Raw genomic sequence first — 15,990 nt, forward strand, 5'->3', positions numbered from 1 at the left:
TTGAGAACCCTAGAGAATCAACTAAAAAACAATTAGAAGTAATCCACAACTTTAGCAAAATTATAGGATACAAAAGAAATCCACATAAATCATCAACATTTTTATACAACACTAACAAAATGCAACAGCAAGAGATACAAAGAGAAATCCCATACAAAACAGCTGTTGATAGCATAAAATATTTGGGAACATATCTTGCAAGGGAGGGTCAGGACTATGTGAACAAAACTACAAAACACTTTCCACATAAATAAAGTCATATCTAAACAATTGGAAAAGTATCAAATACTCTTAGATAGGTCGAGCAAATATAATAAAGATGACAATACTACCTAAATTAATGTATTTATTTAGTGCTATACCTATCAAACTCCCAAGAAGCTATTTTACTGGCCTAGAAAAAATAACAAAATTCATCTGGAAAAACAAAAAATCAAGAATTTCAAGGGATTTAATAAAAAGAAAAGTAAATGGAGGTGGCTCAGCTATACCAGATCTAAAACTATATTATAAAGCAGTGGTCATCTGTAACGTGCTGTTGTCTCCAGAAGCTGCCAGTCATCAAAACCATTTGGTACTGGCTAAGAAACAGAGTAGTTGATCAGTGGAATCAATGACTATAGCAATCTAGTATTTGACAAACTTAAAGACCCCAGCTTTTGGGATAAGAATTCACTATTTAACAAAAACTGCAGAAACTAGGTATTGACCCACACCTAACATCATATACCAAGATAAGGTTGGAATGGGTACATTATCTAGGCATAAAGAATGATATTATAAACAAATTCAAAGAACATAGGATAGTTTATCTCTCACATCTGTGGAGGAAGAAGGGATGTGTGATCAAAGAAGAACTGGAGATCATTGTTGATCACAAAATAGATCATTTTTATTATATTAAGTTTAAAAAATGTATAGACAAAACATGCATACAAGATTAGAAGGGAAGCAATAAACTGGGAAAAGATTTTTATATTCAAAGGTTCTGATAAAGGCCTCATTTCTAAATGTATAGGGAATTGACTCAAATTTATGATAGTTACAGCCATTCTCCAGTTTATAAATGGCCTAAGGATATGAACAATTTTCAGGTGAAGAGGAAACTATTTATAGTCATATGAAAAGGTGCTCCAAATTACTATTGATCAGAGAAATGAAAATTAAGACAACTCTGATATACCACTACGCAACTGTCAAATTTATTAAAATGACAGGAAATGATAACCAATGTTGGAGGGGTTGTGGGAAAACTGGGACACTGATACATCGTTGGTAGAACTGTGAACAGATTCAACCATTCTGGAGAGCAGTTTGGAATTATGTCCAAAAAGTTATCAAACTGTGCATACCCTTTGATCCAGCAGTGTTTCTACTGGGGTTATATCCCAAAGAGATCTTGAAGGAAGAAAAGGGACCCACATGTGCAAAAATGTTTGTGGCAGCCCTTTTTATAGTGGCAAGAAACTGGAAATTCAGTGGATGCCCATCAACTGGAGAATGACTGAATAAATTGTGGTATTGAATGTTATGGAATGTTATTGTTCTGTAGGAAATGACCAACAGGATATTTTCAGAGAGGCTTGGAGAGACTTACATGAACTTATGCTAAGTGAAATGAGCAGAACCAGGAGATCATTATACATGGCAACAAGAAAACTATACAATGATCCATTCTGATGGACCTGTCTCTTTTCAACAATGAGATTATTCAAACCAGTTCCACTTGTTCAATGATGAAGAGAACCGTTTACACTCAGAGAGAGGACTGTGAGCACTGAGTGTGGACCTCAACATAGCATTCTCACTTTTTCTGTTGTTGTTTGCTTGCATTTTGTTTCCTTTCTCAGTTTTTTTTTTTTTTATTACTTCTTCATCTGATTTTTCTTGTGCAGCAAGATAACTGTATAAATATGTATACATATATTGGATTTAACATATATTTTAACATATCTGGCAGCTAGACGAGGGGTTTAAGGGAAAGAGGGGAAAATTTGGAACAAAAAGTTTTTCAGGAGTCAATGTTGAAAAATTACCCTTGTATATGTTTTATAAATAAAAAGCTTTGGAAAAAAGAAAAAAAGTATAGTTCTAAATAAACTCTTAGGGTCAGCTATGTGGAGGAATGGATAGAGTACTAGTCCTAGAATTAGGAGGACCTGAGTTTAAATGTGGCCTCAGGCAAGTCTCTTAATGCCACTTGCTTTTCAAAAAATAAATAAATAAGCTGTTAAACCACCACCACCACTCCCCCCCAAAAAGGAGTATACTTTCAATTGACTTCAGAAAGCTTTATTTTAGGTTAAATCTTTTTGCAAAAAAGGGAGTGCTAGATTCCTGGAAAACATTACCTGCTAACCTTGTTTCTTAAAAAATGATTTTATTAAATGTTATTAAAAAAAAATAATTCCAGTCTTTAAAGAGATTATACATCAAAAGATTTTTTTTTAACAAAAGCTAACAAGTACTCTTCAGAATGAAAATTTAAAAGCCATTTCTAAGTCAGATTAATATTCTTACTCCAATTCATGTAATACATGAGGAAACTATAAGTGCAATCAAAATTTATATATCATTTAAATATTTCATAAGTGCTTGCTAGTCTTTAACATACTATTTTTTAAATCGTTGATCTTTATTTTCTCAAGTATCCACATGTTTAAACCCAGATACATTCCTGAGACTTGTTACTGATTATTATCTTTTTTTCTGAGGATTAACATACATGACATCACTATGTTGGTGTCAAGAATCAGACTTATGTGATTTTGGAAAGTTCTACCATAGTTTGGGCACAAATAATCCTTATGAACATTTAGTGTGGAAATTTCTCTAAATTTGTACATTTCATATTTCTTTGCTATTAGAAAAGAAAAAAAATAGTTGATACATGGCATTATTTCTAAGACTTTCTACTGTAACTTAATTGTTTAATTGATGAAACCATACAGTACAGCTTTAAAGGAATTAGTTATTTTTATTACTTATTGACAAATTCACATTAATTTTTTATTTAATTTTTAAAATCTAATTTTTCAGTTTGTGGTTGATTTTTGGAGGAAGTAGACAAATTAATACAGTAGATCAAATTTATACTTATAATGAGACTTTTTGTTTTTAACAAACAACTGACATTAGAAAGAAGAGTTTAATTAAAAGAGGATGCTAGTGTATTTGCAATCAGGTTAATGACTTTAAGCATGGATAAATGTTTCATAAGACTATTGGAGTTATTTCTGTGTAAGTTTTTTTTTTTTTTTTCTAAATTATTGTTTTCTTTTGTAGTGTTTATTAATGGAGAATCAAAATTCTCTATTCAAGTTCCAGCTTTCACACTCGATTGCAAATTATTTCATTAAGCTAAAAATCCTGGATTTCAGGGATTTAATCTTACATATTCCCAAATGTCTAACCCCAAGCCATTATAAACATTTAGTTATCAAACATTCATCATATCTCTTTTTTTGTGTTGTATTTTACTTGTTTTTAGTCTCAGTTAAATGAGATTAGAATAGTTTCTGAAATCGATGGGCCCTATTATAAGGGAGATAATTTTAAGTCACATATGGATGAATTATGTGAATATATCATTATATCTTTTAAATTACTGAGATAATGCCAAATGGTCTGTGAATATTTATTTTTAAGATTCTAGCTTTAGGAATAACATTTCAGAATTATAATTTTTGTCATGTACTTTCTTCAATAATATATGGAGGAAATTTTGTACGAATTAGTGTTACACCTTTTTAATTCTTTGAATCTGTGATTTATAAATAATGAAATTCCAATTGTCTTAAAAACAATTATGAATAACCACCAATTTGAGGAGGCTAATTGGCTAATTGGCCTGTGGTGAAGCTGTCATTGGGCTTTGAGAATAGCTCAGTAGAATTGTTGTTTAATTCAATTCTAGTACTTTTAGAATTGTCAGAGTTCATTTTTGAATAGTTCTTGGAATAAGAGTGGAAATTGGCAGAACTGACTTTAGGTACACTTGATATCATTCATTAGGGACCTAAATATGGAGTATAGAGAAAATAATCTTTCTCCTGGTGCTATAAACCTTGAGACATGAAGAATAATAAATCATTGCTTTGCAGTGGAAAGGTAGTTTTCAGTTTTCAATAAATGAATAAAACATTGAAGTTTTTTATTTTTCCCCTGTATATCATGTAGAGAAATAGTTTATAATTTTTGTAAAGGAAAGAGGAAGATAGAATCAAGACTTCTAAATTGATAAGATGAGGAACTTCAGATATTGCAACTCCATATATATAGATTTATAATTTATATTCATAGAGAGCTATCTATGCCATGGATACAGAGCTATAACATATTTAACTGTGTTAGATTTTGTTGCTTCTTCATTTTTGGAAAAATCAAAATTTGTCTTAATTTAAAACTGGCTTACATTCAAAGGAAATCTGATATCAGAAATAGAGTCAAAATGCCTGTAGATATGGTGGGTGAAAAATGAAATGATTGAGATTAAGAGCTTTTGAAGTTGGAAAGGGGAACATGAACAGGTGAAATTCCCTGAAATCAGAAAATAAATGTGTCCCTCCTATTGTCTTGTGAACAGTTAAAGGAACATGGAAACAATAACTGATTGATCAGTTCAAATCTAGTTTCCAGATAAAATATATGATTTTTTTGAGATGTATAAATTGTGAGAAAACTCTTTCCATTAATTTTTGGATCTTATTGGGTTTTTAGTAAGCATTGTAAGTCGTCTCTTGGTTACAATCATCAACTAGAGGTGGTCCAGCTACACAGGACTAGATTCAAACAATGCAATAAAGTTGTCTATTTTTTTTTTTAACCCAATTTTCACAACTGAATAAAGTTTTCTTACAAGACAGAAATTGGAATAGACCCATAATTGGATACAAAGGGAACTGAGCTAGATCCAGAATTGAGTCACAAGATGGAGTCAGCATGGTTTACTCAATTTCTACTACCACTTGCTGTTCTAATCCCTCAATTCCTTCAGATGCCAGGGAAGCTGGGAAACTGAGACAAGGAGGGAAAGTATTCAGAACATGGAGTACAGTCAGTGAAGAGGTAAGGAGTTGGAATTTGGAAAATGTGATACAATATATGACAATGTAATAGGTAGCCAGTGTTACTGGAATGTATACATTTTTAAATGTAAGTAAATTTAATTAACATTTAAGAAGAATGGAAATAAGTGGCCCAGGTTGAGAAGGGTTATAAAAACCAAACAGAATTTTTATTTGATCTTGAAGGTAAATTGGGAGTACATAAATTTGTGACATGATCAGAATTATCTTTTAGGAAGGACAGTTTGGCAGTTTAGTACAAGATGGATTGTCATGGCAAGACTTGAGACAATAAGAACAGTGTATAGGCTATTGTAATAATCCAGATGTGGCTATGTGAATAGAGAAAAGGAGATATATTAGAAATATATCTAAAATGTAGAATTGACAAGATTTGGCAACTATTTTCATGTGATTTTTGTAAAAGTGAGAATTAAAGAATGAAATTTAGTTTGGGTGGCTTGTTGGTGCTGTTATCTGTAATAGGGAAGTTTAAAAGTGGGGGAGGATATTCAGGAAAAGAAAAGGAATTCATTTTTGGATATAGGAAGTTTAAACTATGTGTTGGGTATCTAAGTCAAGATCTCCCTTAAGCATTTGGAGATGTGAGATTGGATATCAGGAAATCATTTTAGAGGGAGTTTCTTTATTAGGGATTTCCTAATTTCCAAGAAAAGCCTGAGCAAGTAAGTGGCACAGTGGGTGGCTAGTCCCAGAGTCAGGAAGACTCATCTTCCTGAGTTCAAACTTAGGCCTCAAACACTTACTATCTATGTGACCCTGAAATAATTCTGTTTACCTCAGTTTCCTCATTTGTAAAATAATTTGGAGAAGGAAATGGCAAACTGATTCACTGTTTGTCAAGAAAACCCCAATTGGAGTTATGTAATTCTTTGACTGAAGATACTGAGCAACAATACCAGTCTATCTAATTCTTTCAAAGCTAACTTTACTATTGTATCACCTATTCTAGTCACTAGTCTCTGTGTTTCACTGTCCAATTCTAAAATGAGGGTGGGGTAAACTAGGTATTTATGTTAAGTTTCTTTAATCCTAAAAGTAGAACACTATCACTTAAACATGAAATGCACACATTCATAATGGGTTTATAACAACAGCCTTTACCAAATAAGGTTAATATAACTCTTTTAGCATGCATTTTATTTTAGAATCTTAAAATAAATAAGTCAAAAAGAAAATAATTGATTTAAAAAAAATTAAGTATAAGCAACTTAAAGCTCAGTGTATGTGTGAAGATCATCAACAAATTATTTTAGGATAAAAATTGATTTATCAGTATTTATTAAGCATTTCCCATGTGCCATGCATTGAGCTGGACTCTGAGAATCAAAGTACAAAATGACAGGATCCCTTGTTCACAAGAACACTATATTCTGCTGCAAACCATGACAGAGTTAAGACACAGGAACAGAACTTAATAGAGTATGCCTTGTTTTTAAGTTGAACTAAGAATCAGAATGACTGATGTAAAATAGGAAGAGTATGCTATGACTTGGTAAAAACTACCTGCAATCACTTCGTTTACTTTTGGATGATTTTAGTTTTCACAGGATTGATTCCTTTGTGTCATGTGAAAGGTCACTATTTTCCTTTTTACGTAAATGAACAGTGCCATTGTATTCAATGATCATTTAATATATATTTAGAAGAAACCTGTGTCTTTAGGATATTATGAAAAATGAACTATAAATATAGTTACTGCACAAAGGAATTAATTTTTCTGAGTGAAGAAAGTATATAGGGATTCTTGAGTGATTTTGCTTTGTCAGTCATGGTACATGCTAGCATCATTCTGGCTTGCAAAGCTTTAATGTGTGTGTTGTGTGTGTGTGTGTGTGTGTGTGTGTGTGTGTGTGTGTGTGTATGTATGTGTATGTATATATATGCTATTTCATTGAAGTATGGAATGATCCTTGCACAAATTAACTGCACCAGAGCAAATAAGCTTCTTGGTGTATCTTAATCATTAATATACCTAGTCATTGAGATTTAACATCTGATTGAGCTTCTAGACATCTGATACAGGATTAGATTCCTTATCTGTAGGCTCCAAGTCTACCCTTCTACCTCCTTTACTAAATTTTCTGTCATATTTTTGTTTGTTTTTGTGTGAATCTAAAGGTAATCACATTGGGAAAAAGAAATTGTATTATCAAAAATAGTTATCCTATAATTTAATTGTTTCCAAAGATCTGTTGTTTCATTGATTGAAAGATACTTCCTCAACTGACACCTCTCTTTAATAGTTTCCCATCCAACGGAGGATGATAATGATGGTGATGGTGGTAGTGGTTGTTGATGAGTATGGTAGTGAAGATGAGGAGGAGGAAGATGATGATAAATGATGATGTTAAATTGTTGCCTGCTGGATGGCTAGGTGGCGCAGTGGATAGAGCACCAGCCCTGAATTCAGGAGGACCCGAGTTCAAATTTGGTCTCAGATACTTAACACTTCCTAGCTGTGTGACTCTGGGCAAGTCACTTAACCCCAGCCTCAGGGTGTGTGTGGGGGATTATTGCCTGCTTTTCTACTCTGATGATGAGCCCTCTGAAGTTATTCACTTCAGTTAGAGAATAAAATCTGTGAGAGGGAAAGAATAGATATCAGGAAGAAAGTTTTTGCATATAATGTTGAAGCATGAGAAAAAAAAAAAGTGACACCTTTCAAAATTAGAGAGAGAATCTCTCTATAGAAAAACAACTTCTCTACATGCACAGATTACTCAATTTCAACACTCTTCTCCAGTAGATAGTCCACTCTTTGGCTAATCATCATTCTTTCCTTATTTACTGTATGCCTCCCTACTTCCTAAAAGCATTGCTACAATAAACAAATAAACCTCTCACTTGGTCCATTCATCCCCTCTACTTTTCGTGATGTCTCTCTTACAAAGTGAAGTCCTTCTACAATCAATGTCTTCACTTTCTTTTCTCTTATTCTCAGCTTTCTGCATTCTGGCTTCTGATTTCATCATTCTACTGAAATGACTCTCTTCCTAGTAACCTGTTATCTTTTAATTACTTAATGTAATTAGCTTTTTCATTACTCAACTATAGAACTCTCTGTAGCCTTTGACATTGCCAATTTGCCATCATTTTGTTGTTCTCATAATCTCTATCTCTGTTTCTATCTTTTTCTCTTGTGTGTCTCCTCCTCTTCCAGTTCTTTCTCTCTCTCATCTTCCTTTTTTCCTCCTCCCTCTCTTCCCCCTCATTCTCCTCCTCCTCTTCCAGTTTATTATTGTATATGTCTTTGTATATTCATCCAGGTCACACCCTTTAGATGAACATCCAGTCTCTATCCTAGGCTCACTTACTCTTCTCCTTTTTGTCTGCTATACTTTTTAGGTTTTGTAGATTCTCTGAGCAAATGATTCTTAGTTCTGCTTATCCAAGTTGATCTTCAGTTTTGCATCTGCAGGTCCCTGGGAGATATAGCAAACTGGATGTCTCATAGACATCATAAATTCAGTGTGTCCAAAATTAAGCTCATTATCTTTTCAGCAAGGTTTTTTCAACTTTTCAACTTTCTTGTTACTTTTGAAGTAACAGCATTCTCCTAGTTACCCAGTTTTGCAACTTTGGCATCATTATCAATTCATTCTTTTTTCATTCCCCACAGTTAATCACTTACCAAGTTCTATAGATGTATCTTCATAACATCTGTAGCATAACATCCTTTGCTCTTCTCTGACATTGCTTCCCTCTTGATGTGGACCTCTTCCTTTTGAGCTATTGCAATAGCTTTCTGATTGGACTCCCTGCTTCAAGTTTTTTCTCATTCAAATTTGTCTTATCTTTACTAAATTGGTCAATTTGCTTAAAGTGCAGTTCTGATCACATCACACACCCTCTCCCCTAGTTCATTAACTCCAGCAGTTCATTATTATTATCTCTTATAATAAAGAGAAAATACTCAGGCTTTGAAAAGTTTTCCATAACTTGCTCCTTTCCTATCTTTCCACTCTTCTGCCCCTTAATGTCTGCTAGGTTATACAGTAGATAAAATATTTGGCCTAGACTTGATCAGACTTAAGTTCAAATGTGTCTTTATCTACTTAATAACTGTGTGATCCAGTTACTTAACATCTATCTCAATTTTCTCAGCTATAGAATGGAGGGATAATAAAGTATCTATCTCTTAGGATTATTATAAGGATGAGATGTATTAGTATTTGTGAAATACAGTGTCTGGCCCACAGTTAGAGAGCTTATATAAATAAATTCTTGTTTCCTTCTTTTCTACTCAAAATTACATCTTCCTATTTACTCTGTGATCTACTGATACAAGTTTCTTGATTCTTAAATATGTTCACTAACTGCCATGTCTAGAACTCTTTCATCTCTGTCTTCTGGCATTATTTCTGCTTTCCTGGTTTCCTTTTGGTGTCAAAGTCTTACCTTCTACAATATTTTTTTTTCCTCTGTCCCTTTTAATGGTAGTGCCTTTACTGCTGTGTTTATCTCCTTTTTCTTTAATTTATCTTATTTCTACATGCTTTTTTTCCCACATTATTTCTTCCATTAGACACTAAACTCCTTTTTTTGTTGTTGTTTGTATATTTGTTGTTTTTTGTTTGTTTATGCCACACATGTTGCTTGGTATATAGTAAATGTGCATTAAAAGTAGAAAAATTTTGATTTTATTTAACTTACTTTAAAAAATAATATCTTAAATACTTCCTGCTTTAATTTGGCAATTTGATTTTTATTTGCAGAGACGAAATGGGGAAGATATACCAGTGGCCCAGACCAAAAATATCAATCATAGAAGATTTGCTGCTTCCTTTAGATTGCAAGAAGTGACAAAAACTGACCAGGATTTGTACCGCTGTGTAACTCAGTCTGAAAGAGGATCTGGAGTTTCCAATTTTGCTCAGCTAATTGTGAGAGGTATGATTAAAAACTTTTTTTTTTTATTTATAAAAGTAATATCTTTTGAGATTCATTAATTTATAGCAAAGGTTAGATTTTTTTTTTCAAATCTTCTGATTTCACTCCAAAACATTATTAAAAGAGCATTACAAATGTACAGAAATTTTCATAGGTGAAAATCAAGGATGAAATCCTGAAGATGAAGGACTCTATTAAAAAAAAAAAAAAAAAAAGACTAATTTTTACACTGTACTAAGCACATTAAATGCATTACCAGGTTTTATCATGAAATTATTATATGTGTAAGGGATGGGATGCTAGACCCCCATTAACCAAATTGACTACTCAGAGGTGTCTCCAAATATAAACAGAAAGCCTTTTTTCAGTTTTTGCAAGAAGTGAGCAAGCATACTAACTGGGCAGTCTAGCATGGAGTCTAGCGTGGCAGTCTAGCACAGTACAGAAGTGGAAACTGGGTTATATAGAAGAAAAGATGAGAGTCCTCTCCCTGTTGATTTTTAAATTCATTGGTTCTTGAATAAGGAAGTGGCTATTGACTAAATAAAACTAAATTTCTGTCTACTTCTTGGGTATCATGTAACTTCTTGAAATTTAGGTCTAAAGTCTGATATACTTTACCCTTTAGTTTTCTAAGAAATCTTCACTTGTCCCATTCAGTTCCTCCTCTTTATTTTATACCTTTGAAGATTCATCACACCAATCCTGATACATTTCTTCTACTAGGACACCCTTGTTATCTAGGCCTTCAGGTTTGTCCCTCTCTTCAGTATCAACTATAACCTATCCTCTACCATTCAGAACCAACACTCGCATATCAATGGAAGCTTTTACTGAGATCATTTTAGCTAGGGAATCTTGAACTATTCTAATGATTAAATGTATCATGTAATTTAAGCAAGTGAATAATAGAATAATGCTGCTTAAAGCAATGAGCAGAAACCAGAGACACTGCTTCTATCAATTCCCACTATTTGTCTAGGAAACCTTGTTATTACAAATCAATAGATTGATGTCTAGCAGGTGGTATTATCTGTGGAACTACAGCACTCTCTATCCTATGTGGCCTCAGAACTATTATCCCATCATTCCCACATTCAAGTAGTCTAAAACCAAATTCATTTGGGACAAAGGGATAAAGGTCCCATCTTCTGGAGTTGCTTTAGGGGAATAGCACTGACCTTGCCTAGGGAGTCTAGACTAAGAAGGGGAGATATGTGACTTGTGGGTGACAATAACAGTATCTGTGCTGAATGTTAGAACTGGATATCAGGTGATTTCCAATTGTTCAAGTAGTTGGAATTTTATGGCTTGGAGTCTGGAAGAAAAAACTCTCACAACCAGATTAAAAATGTAGGGACCAAATATGAGCAATAAATAAATAAATAAACAGAAGTGGAGTTGTAATGTTAGAGAAACTGAGCAAGATAGAGATTACAGAACAATTCAATAATTTATTAAATGGGAGATTTACTGGGACGAAATGGATCCATGGTTTGGTCCCAGGGCTGAATGAGATTATCATCTCAAAGAATCCAGCACCTGAAAGTCAGATACAAGATTTTTTTAATAAGGTTACCTTAGCCTGGGGGAGGTACCTTGATGGGGATGATTTAATGGGGGAAGAACCTAGGATGAGGATGACTGACATAATGGAGACAGGCACCTAGGATGACATAATGGAGGGAGGTACTGGAGAGGCTTCTGATATTCTAATGATGTCTATCCCATCAAATATTAAGAGGGAATAAGTATAGCCTAAGGTCTAAGATAAGACCTTTATCCTATAACCTGAGGCAGAGTAACTGAATAGGACAATTAGGGAAACTGGGTCAGGACATTAAAAGAGAACTGGCACAACAGAGTCAATATGGGGGTTACTAGATAAAGTAACTAGCAACCCCATCTGGAGAAAGATGGGTAGGTTGAGAGATGAGGCTATTATGAATGTCTCACATCCAGATAGCTTTTTTTATAATAAATACCAAAGAACATTTTCCTGAAATTCCTGCTTTTGTTTCCTCAAAGGAGTAGAGACAATGGGTAGAGAACAGTGTGGCCTTATTCACAGTGAAAGGATTGCTTAGGTAGTCTAGGATGCAAAAACCATAATGTTTTAAAGGCATCAACCATTGGGTAGAGAGGATAGCATGAAAAGTGGATATAATAATCTTAAGTGGTTATAACATCTTTTAGCAAAAATTCTGAGCCTTTTCAGTCTTACAAGGGAAGGCTTTTTCCCAATTTGTAAAGTTGTCAACAAAAAACAAAAGCAATCTAAGGGCTTATGTATAAAATCTATTTGCCAGTCCTCCCCTATGTGAATACCCCTTTTCCAGATAGACTTCAGGATTGAGGGTTTAACAGCTCTTTCAGAATTTACTTGGGCACAAACTGGGCAGATCTGATAGATCTGTTTAATTGTTTCTGCTAGCTTGTGACTAGTGAAAATAGGTTTCTCAAAGGATTGGAGAGTATTTAATTTCCAAATGAGTAGTTTGGTATAGAACAAAGAGAAATTTTCACTGTCTGGGCTTTGGGATTAGAAGTTCATTTGAACGTGTTTGAAACCACCCAGAAGGAGAAAAGGTACAACCTCTTTTTTTAGCAAGGACTTGTTACTGGAGCCTCTATGAGAGAGTATAGATATTGGGAATTGAGGAATTAAAGATGCCATGGTCAGGGACAAACAGGCAGCAGCATGAGCAGCTGAATCTGCAAGTCTGTTTTCCTTGGCCTAAAATTAATTGCTTTTCTGTTGTCCATTACAAAACATAACAGACACCTCTCTAAGTTCAGGGTTAGTTTGCAGTAACTGTTCCCCTGAATATTTAATGGGGGAATGTTTGGCTGTCAAAAAAAAAAAAAAAATCCCTTTCTTTTTATCTAGTCCCATGAGCATGCAAAACATGGAAGGCATATTTAGATTCAGATAGATGTTCACTTCTCATTCCTTTCCCCAATGTTAAAGCTCTAGTAAGGGTAAAAATGCTCTGAACCTGATAGGGAGTTAGAACCTCCAGTGGTTGGCTGAGAGTGAGCTTAGAGGCTTCCTCAATTAGCTAGGCTGTGATAGCCACTGCTTTAAGGCAAGAGAGTCACTCCAAAGAAATCAAGTTTATTTGAGAAGTAGTAAAAGACTTTAGGTAGGGCTCAGGCCTGGGAAGAGGTCAGTTTTGTTTTCAGGGAATTAAAAAGCCGTGGCCTGATCAGGGCCCCATTTACAGAGAATTGTGTCAGGGCATTGAATAAAACATAGAGGCACTTGGTAATAAATAAATTTAGGTATCCAGATTCTACAAAATGCAGCTAGTCCCAGGAAAATACACAGCTGTTTCTTAGAGGAAGGTTCAGGGAATAGTAAGGTTGCTTCCTACCTACAGTGAGCAAAAGGGAAGTGGGAATTAATTCATGGTCCAAATACTTAATAGATTGATAGGCAACGTGGGCTTTTTGACAGTTTCCTATTGCCTCTTGAAACCAGAAAGTTAAAGGTTTTTATGGCAGCAGCCAGAGAAGCCTCTAGGGTCTGGCTGCAATGCAAGATATCATCTACATACTTGTACTATGCCACATCTACTGACCACTTGCTCTGATTATAGAAATTTGCTATAAGAGGAAAAAACAGGGACTATGATTATAATAGCATCAAAACAGGTATAAAGCCATCCTTAGCTCTGTTTGACAATTAATCATGCAGTAACAATTCCACCTCATTGGAATAATCAGGATGGAAACAAAGAAACAGAACTAGGAAACTGAGTCAGAAGGATCCCACCCTAAGCAGAGATTAAAGTTGTCCTCCCAGATCTTGTTTAGATAAGACAGCCATTACATTACCGGAAGGCATCCCTCTGAGTATGGCATTTCTCTCAAATAGTGAGTTAATGACAATGGTCCATCAGGTAATCAAAGTAAAATTCAAAACTCAAAAGAATCTTAGCTACCATCCCAAGAGATTTTACTTCTAGTAGCAAATTTTATTAATCACAGTTTATGGCTAGATACATTATTTTTCAGTACACACATAAGAGATTTTGTTTAACATGGTTTTTCTTTTCTTTTTTTTTTTTTTTTTTTTTTTTTTTTTTTTTTTTTATAAATAGTTTTTATTTACCAGATATTTGCATGGCTAATTTTACAACATTGACAGTTGCCAAACCTTTTGTTCCAATCTCTCCCCTCCCCCCTCCCTGATGGCAGGTTGACCAATACATGTTAAAATATAACATGGTTTTTCTTTTATTTTTTTTTGAGTTTAAAGTCATCTTAGTACAAAGGATTAATCATTAAACAACCTCATAGATTCTTAAACACATTCAATGTTTAAGAACTACACATCCTAAACAGGCTCATTTCTCAGGGCTGATGACCTTGCTTACTCTGATGGTTTTAAGAAAACTGGCAAATTTAGAAATCAAGGGGAATTGACTGAAACTTCAGAGAAGGTTGGTAGCTTGTTGTTGCCCAACCTAACTATTCTTATTGTTTTCATGGGCTGTGCTGTTTGATACCTCCCTCCTACTCTGTGAAGGGGGAAGAAGGTGTTGCACACCCTTATACTTGAAGGTGAACTGATAAGGTTTTCACCTCACCACTCTTGTTCCACACACAGTAATTACCAATTTTTGGGTTAAAATGATGACAATAACTCCAAATAACTTAGTTATCAATGTTAGAATTTTCCTAAATAATAGCCAAATAGTCTTAGTTGTAATTTCTTCTTGATTTTCTAACAAAGGTGAATGTAATGTTCTCAATTGGATTTTCTTGAAGCTCTCTGGGAGCTGCCTTCGTTTCAGTTCAGTAATCACCACAAGAGTAACCAGGGGATAAAGTCCAAATCCTTTATTTTGTCTTGTCTCCTTTTCTGGGACCTGGTTAGCTTTCTTACAGTCCAGATTTTTTATTATCTCCTTCCTGGGGCTGGGTAGCTTTCTGGAGAGCCTTTTCAGACCAGCCTTGGTCTCAATGGGGGAAGTACGGGAGGCCAGTGGTGTGAGATGGCATGAATGAATCTGGCTCTGAGTCCCAGGGCCTGTGCTTCAGCCTCCACCCATCACAAAGGTGGATGATGGAATGAATCTGTCTCTCATGGGCTCTGAGAGCTTGAGCTCTGACTCTGGCTGAGTTTGTCCCAGTTTATATGCTCTTTTATAATTACATTTTCAGAATCTTGTAGAATTATATTAAGTACTAAGTACATGTCCTGAACTAGAGAACAATTAATCACCATGCTAAACTAGATAACTATTGTCTTATTAATTCCACTGACTTAACACTTTGTAAGAACCCTTATTTTAAGTACAGAGTTCTGGCCCATGACAGGCTTTGATTAGAGCTCTTTTAAAACTGTTTTTACTATCATATCTCAAATAACAAATTTCATTGACCTGAATGAGCATATTCTCTTTCTCTCCCTCTCACCCCTTTATCCAAGTATCCTGGTGTAATCAGGGAAGGGAGAAGAAAAAGAAAGAGACTCTCCTTTATGCACTATCCCCCTTATCCTGAGGAGGCTTTAATTTATTTGAATCTGCTTCCAAATTACTTAATTTACACACACACACACACACACACACACATTTATCTCAACATTGACATTATATGTTTGTCACACCTCAAAACCCATGTAAATTTATCAAATATGAAGCAATCATATCCAATAAAGCAGTTAATATTTATATAATATGTATTTTATGCTAAGTACTTTTGCTATCATGTGATCTGCACAACTACAATCATTATTAGTTCTCTTTACAAATAAAAAAAAAAACTGAACAGAGATAAAATAATTTACCACAAATTACATGGCTAATACATATCTAAAAATGAAACAGAGAATGATGGGCTTACCAAATGCAAAGGCTGCCTGGCTTTCTCATCTCACATTGCTGTGCTGGGTGCTGCCAGCTGCACCTGGATTCTTCCCAGGCAGTAGCTGAACAGAACCTGCTGAAGCTGGAGTGACTAGTGCCAAGATCTCCTTTTACCAGGGAGCTATTTGGGC

At 34.5% G+C, this 15,990-nt stretch overlaps 1 protein-coding gene across 13 annotated transcripts in view; it reads left to right on the forward strand.

Moving 5' to 3' along the window:
* The window catches only part of PTPRK (protein tyrosine phosphatase receptor type K), a 742,018-nt gene that overhangs the window by 397,440 nt on the left and 328,588 nt on the right, over positions 1-15,990 (forward strand). For all 13 annotated transcript variants that reach the window (XR_012489194.1, XR_012489195.1, XM_074309869.1 and 10 more), the window contains exon 6: positions 9,806-9,980. Coding sequence is in view for 11 of the 13 variants with exons in the window: in XM_074309869.1 (XP_074165970.1) it covers positions 9,806-9,980 (175 nt within the window). In the remaining 2 variants the exon portion in view is untranslated. The remainder of the gene's footprint in view (positions 1-9,805; positions 9,981-15,990) is intronic.

The sequence above is a fragment of the Sminthopsis crassicaudata genome, chromosome 4 (genome assembly GCF_048593235.1).
Source record: "Sminthopsis crassicaudata isolate SCR6 chromosome 4, ASM4859323v1, whole genome shotgun sequence".
Taxonomy (NCBI): domain Eukaryota; kingdom Metazoa; phylum Chordata; class Mammalia; order Dasyuromorphia; family Dasyuridae; genus Sminthopsis; species Sminthopsis crassicaudata.